The sequence below is a fragment of the Sceloporus occidentalis genome, unplaced genomic scaffold (assembly GCF_023333645.1).
Source record: "Sceloporus occidentalis isolate IW3139 unplaced genomic scaffold, rSceOcc1.0.p SCAF_20, whole genome shotgun sequence".
NCBI classification, from domain to species: Eukaryota; Metazoa; Chordata; class Lepidosauria; order Squamata; family Phrynosomatidae; genus Sceloporus; species Sceloporus occidentalis.
Genome location: NW_028317000.1, coordinates 7,002,249 through 7,008,111, shown reverse-complemented (window position 1 = coordinate 7,008,111; position 5,863 = coordinate 7,002,249). Strand labels below are relative to the sequence as shown.

General features: G+C 41.9%; 1 protein-coding gene across 1 annotated transcript; it reads left to right on the top strand.

Moving 5' to 3' along the window:
• Nucleotides 1–1,924: 1,924 nt before the first annotated feature.
• Nucleotides 1,925–4,868, top strand: LOC149301850 (protein S100-A12-like). Its single transcript, XM_089482860.1, has 2 exons — nucleotides 1,925–2,071; nucleotides 4,586–4,868. The coding sequence occupies exons 1-2, from the start codon at nucleotides 1,925–1,927 to the stop codon at nucleotides 4,766–4,768; spliced, it is 330 nt and encodes a 109-aa protein (XP_089338986.1). The 3' UTR covers nucleotides 4,769–4,868.
• The last annotated feature ends 995 nt before the right edge of the window (nucleotides 4,869–5,863 follow it).

Genomic DNA, 5,863 nt, shown 5'->3' with positions numbered 1-5,863 from the left:
TCACAGAGGCACACATGCATACAGGATGATGGAAAAAATGCCATCCAACACCCACCGTGTCAAACATAAAATCCTTAAAAAGGATTTGGGGATGGGAGGGTCTTGACAATCCATAACTGGGGTGGCGGCGGCCATGACTGAGCAATTAAAGAGTCCGCCAGGCTATAAATGAGACGATTGACTTAAGCGTCTCCATCCCATTCGTCTTTCGCGGTGTGCTTGTGTCCTGAACTAGGTAAGTTTCAGGGGTAGATGATTTCATCTCTCTCTCGTCTGAATATTCTCCATCTTCTATTCACTCTTAACACTCTTTCCTTTTCTTCTCTTGCCACTAGCATGGCAAATAGTTTATTGATTTACCTCCTTTCTTGGCCATTTTGAGGCTACAATGCTAATGATGTTTTTTCCAAAGTAAGCCTAAAGTGTGCGATAAAGCGTGCCAAGGGATCTTATAGCACCTTTGAGGCTAACTGAGCAAAAGACATTATAGCACAAGCCTTCATAGACTTAGGGGCTATGCAGATGGATGGCATGCAGCCACCCCTTTTCGCCCCGGATCGGTGTCTCAGCAACCACATGCAGCCGCCCCAAGTGGATCCCTGGAAGGGGCGTCATAAGTGCAGCGGCATGGCATTTATTATTATTATTATTATTATTATTATTATTATTATTATTATTATTAACCTTTATTTATAAAGCGCTGTAAATTTACACAGCGCTGTACATACAATCTTTATAATTGGACGGTTCCCTGCCCTAAGGCTTACAATCTAAAAAGACACGGCACAAAAGGAGAAGGGAGTGGTGATGGGGAAGGGGCCTCTCTAGTAGGATAATACATATAAAATACATAGCAATACAGGAAATGATTCAGTAGAACAGACAACAAAAGAACATCAAATAGCAAGTGACAGTTATGCAATGCCTGGGAACGCTTCTCTGAACAGGATGGTCATTATGTTGTCCCTTGCACACTGCGCTGTTTGGGTGCTGCAGTGGAGGTGCATCATCATGGCACATGCAGTCTAGAAGGGTGCATGCCAAAATGGCACCCGGGTGACAGTGTAAGGGCTTGGAGCATGCGGGCGCTCAGCCCTCACCCCGCTCACAGGCCAGCACAAAGTGCCGGTCTATATAGACTCTTAGTATAAAACATTCATGTGTAAATTGATATGTATAACATTTGAACAGGAGAGAAGAATGAAGTATGGGGATCCATTTCAGCACTGTCAGATTGAGAGATGCCAAATAATGTTATTACATCAATCTTATTATGTATATGTTTGTATGTATACATTTGCTGTTGTATGCTTTCAAGACATTTCCAAATGGCAACCGTAAGGCAAGCCTATCACAGGGTTTTCTTGGCAAGGTTTGTTCTGAGGTGGATTGCTGTCGCCATTGCTGTCTTTGGAGGCTGAGAGAATGCGACTAGTGGGTTTCCATGGCCAAGAGGGAATTCAAACCCTGATCTCCAGAGTCATAGTCCAGTGTCAAAATCCCATGCAGACGTGGCATTTTAAAATCCGGGTCTTGCTTGTCAGGTGCGTTGGCGCGAAAGCGGAATAAGGCAAAAATAATACGAACGAGAAGCGCCTTTGTATTTTTGGAATTTAGCAAAAGTAAAAAGGCGCTGGTTTTGACGACTTTGCATTTGGATTATTTTTGCGTTATTTCTCTTTCACGGAAACGTCGTCTGAAAAACAACCGGCAACTGCGGGTTGTTTTCAGTTTAACTTTAGTTTCTGCACAGGGTTTGTCCCGTGTGATAAATTACTATGGTCAACTTTCAGTGGATGTTGACCAATGAGTAAAAAGAATAGTAGTATTTTGTTTTTCCGCTTTCACAGACAGAAAGAGAAACTGACCGATTTTCACCTTTCGCTCCTTTCTCCTTGTAGGTTGCTAGCAGAAGCCATTCAAAATGTCGAAGACTGAGATGGAGATATTGTTTGATAAATTCATTGCCATATACCATAAGTACTCTCAAATGTCCGAAAAGGAAAAGGACACCTTGAGTCCGGATGAATTCAAGAAGCTTGTCGAAGAGCAGTTTCCCCACTTTCTCAAGGTGTGGTTCAAATCCATCTTTTCTTACCTTTCCTTGCCCCCTTCATCCTGGTACGAAATATTCACTAATAATCTCTGGTTTTGTGAAAATGTGCCAAATAATCTGTAAAATCGGGGTGAGCAACATTCGGTCCCTGAGCCTTTGGAACATCTCTTTAAAAATGTGTTTCGGTTAAAGTCTGGAAAACAACAATCCAGGGAAATCAATTATTGATGGATTTTTTTTTCCTTTAATTTTTCAAATATTAGCTTTACTAAAAAAGAAAAACACACACACAATTATCAGCGTACTGTATACTTAAAACATTGCTTTACAGGCTTTTCCAGAATAAATTACACAGCTGTATAGAGACTTCTCCCACATATTTTGTATTGTTCTACTATTGGGCCCCATCGTTTATTAGATATGAATGGCTTATTTTATAACTCTAAGCTGTTTAATTCTTTTTTTAAGGGAGGGAATACGTTATATATACTATTCTATGCAGAATGTTTTTAAATGTTTGATTGTTTTCACAAAAAGCGGGATATAAATAAATATTTTATTATTTATTTATTATCTTTACCCACAATGATATCACCATATCTTACTTGTTAACTCCTCCAATCTCCAATTCTCTCCAAGACTAACAATCATTATACATAAATTTCTTTCTATTCCCTACTTCCTATTTTTAATCCAATTTATTTTAATCTTCTACTCCTTCTTTCCTCTTCTCATCCTTCCTTCCTACACTCTCTGTCCTTCTTTTATCCTTCTCTATTTTGATTCCTTCCTATACCTTCTTCCTTCTGCTTCTGCTCTCATATTTCTATCCCATCACCTTTTGTTCTTCCTTTCTTCTCACTCCTCCTCTTGTTCTTTCTACTCGTTCTCTTACACAATTACTCAGACACTCATCCTACTTATTGGAACCCCCATCCTATTTACTCCCAGCTTTCATTTATGGCCTCATTCCCACTTACAGACAAATCGGTGTGTGATCCAAATTGATGGATCGATTCGACAGTGGAGCATTGTTCCCACTACATTTGCTCCGATCACATTTCCCCCCTTCATTTGTGGTTCAAATTCAGGCATGAATTGATTGAAAATGGACCCGCTCCACCAGATGAAGGGCAAATTTAAACCGATTCCGATCCGCATGCATATCACACTTGTGCAGATTTGATTTATCAAAAAAGAAGCATCATCAAAAAGACATGGGTCAAATGGCTCTAGCACATGGCCTCCCTTTCAGAATCACTTCAGCAATTTGGATTAAGTGGGAACTAGGTTCGTTTGAATCGATTCAAACCAATTCACGATCCGATTTAAAAGGTAGTGGGAATGAGGCCAATCTTCTGTTCTTCCCATCACCTTTCTACCCATTCTTTCCATAATGTCCAGATAGAATTGTTTTTGAGAACTACACTGAAACCTTTGTGGGGATGGATAATATAGGCGCCTTACAGACGGGCCTAAGCGGCGCCGTCGTTGCACCAGGAATACGCGTGAGGGGCGGCGCTTCCGGACGCGCCTTGCCCCTCGTGCGTATTCCGTACGGCAAGATGGCGACGCCCTATACAGACGGTCGGTGCCATCTTGACGTAGCGGACGTGCAGCGTCCGGACGTCTAAACCCGGAAGAGCTGTCGCGAGTGCGCTTTGGCACTTGCGGCGGCTCTTCTGGGTTGCTGGAAGGAGTGAGATTTCTGCAGTCCTTTTTTGCAGCGTGTCGCGCGGTTTGGCTGCTGAGGCTCCTCTGCGCTGCAACCGGCAGCGGCCCAAGACCGCCCCTTTTGGGCAGTCTGTAATGGGCCTCTGTTTCTGCAAAAACTTTTCTTTGCTCTAGATTGGTCAATTTTGGGCTTCTGGTTGCCAGTCCTCGCATTTTAAAAGCTGCCATCTTGTTACACAAATGGATCAAGAATATAAAAGATATGATGTATTGTAGGATGTTGATAGTAATTGTATAAAACAAGGATAAGAAGGCCTCTGTATGATACCTAATAATCCATCAGGGTCAAGATGGAACTTAGGTGTGTATGTTATGAATGTAGAAATGGACAGAAAGTAGGAAGAAGTGGATCAAGTGAATCTGAAGGGTTTAGTTTGTCGAGGAAGGTGAGAGAATGTAGTAAGGATAAGATTAGAAGGAAGATGAAGAGGTAGAGAGTGAGAATAATTGAAGGATTTGGATAGAGAACTTGGGTTTGAAGGAAAAGAGAGGAATAGGAAAGAACTGTGAATAGAAGGATAAGAAAGAAGTGTGTTAAACTCAGACCATCTTGTTTTATACGAACATATTGTAGTGACTCATTCACACCTCGATTTGTTTTGTGTAATGACGATATTGTGAAGCATTAAGAGGATGTTTTAAGAATGTCCAAATGTTGATGGAATGCATGAATGATTTGACATTTTGATTAATAATTTTTTTCAATTAAATAAAAGAAGCTGCCATCTCGGTTGATGAAACACTCAGATTTTGTTTTCTGATTCAATTCTTCCCTCTCTCCTTCTCTTTCTGCAGCACGCTCGAGACCCAGAGGCTGTGGAGAAATTATTTGCTGAACTGGATAAGGACAAGAACAAGATGATCACTTTCGAGGAATGCATGGGCATGGTGGCGAAAATCCTCATTTTTACCCATGACGATTTCCACCAACACGAGGGAGGGCCACATGCCCATGCCCACCGTGCCCATCCCCACTGAAAAGGCCCAGGGAATGGTGCCCATGAAATAGAAAAGATCCATATATCCCTAAATACAGATCCCTGTGCCTTGCTAGATGCTCTAGATTGGGATGTAAAGATTTCGGCGACAAATTAAAAATGAAAGAAAATAAAAGATTTATCTGGAAATTCTCTGAAGCATGCTTTCCTCCTCTTTTTCACTCGATTGCTGCTTGACAATAATTCAAGACTGCATCTTAAAACAAATAACTTTTCACAGTGTTAAAATACAGTGCGCCCGCCTTATATGCGGGTGTGCATTACGTGGCTTCCAGCATATGCTGGAAGCCACGCCAGAAAAAACACTGATGTGCCCCGGAAGAACTAATGGGGCGAATACTGGCGGCGTACGCCCCATTACCCATTACTTCTAATGGGACTTGAACTTATGCATTTTTTTTCTTATGCGGGGGTGGTGGTGGTCCAAAATGGATCCCCCACTTAAAGGAAAGGCCAAGTGTATGGTACTCACATCATGGCTGCCATCTTGGATTGTTGGTCTGCCATCCTTATATTTGGAAGTCATTGTCATCTTATTTATTGAATAAGATGGTCGTGTCCAGAAGAGGGCAACCAAAAAAATGAAGGGTCTGGAAACCATGAAGCCCTATGAGGAGAGGTCTAGGGAGCTGGATATGTTTAGCCTGGAGAAGGGAAGGTTAAGAGGTGATATGATAGCCTTGTTTAAGTATTTGAAGGAGTGTCATATTGAGGATAGAGCGAGCTTGTTTTCTGCTGCTCCAGTGAACAGGACCTGGAACAATGCATGCAAGTTAGAGAAAAAGAGAGGTCACATAAGATGTTCCTGATGATGTTCAACATGAAGATTGCACTGCTCTTCAAACACCAGCATTTTGGCATTTCCCTGTATCTATTTAAAATGCTGAAGAGATGAGGTGAGTTGGGCGAGGCTCAGTGGGAGGAGAAAGGAGAGGCCTCAGTATATATATATTCTCTCTAGGAATCTCTAGGTCCTCCAGTGCAACTCTATGGTCAACTTTAACTAAAGGTAGCACCGAAAGACCTAGAGATGCCTAGAGAGAACACTCTACTAGGCCTTTGTAGCTCTTCCATT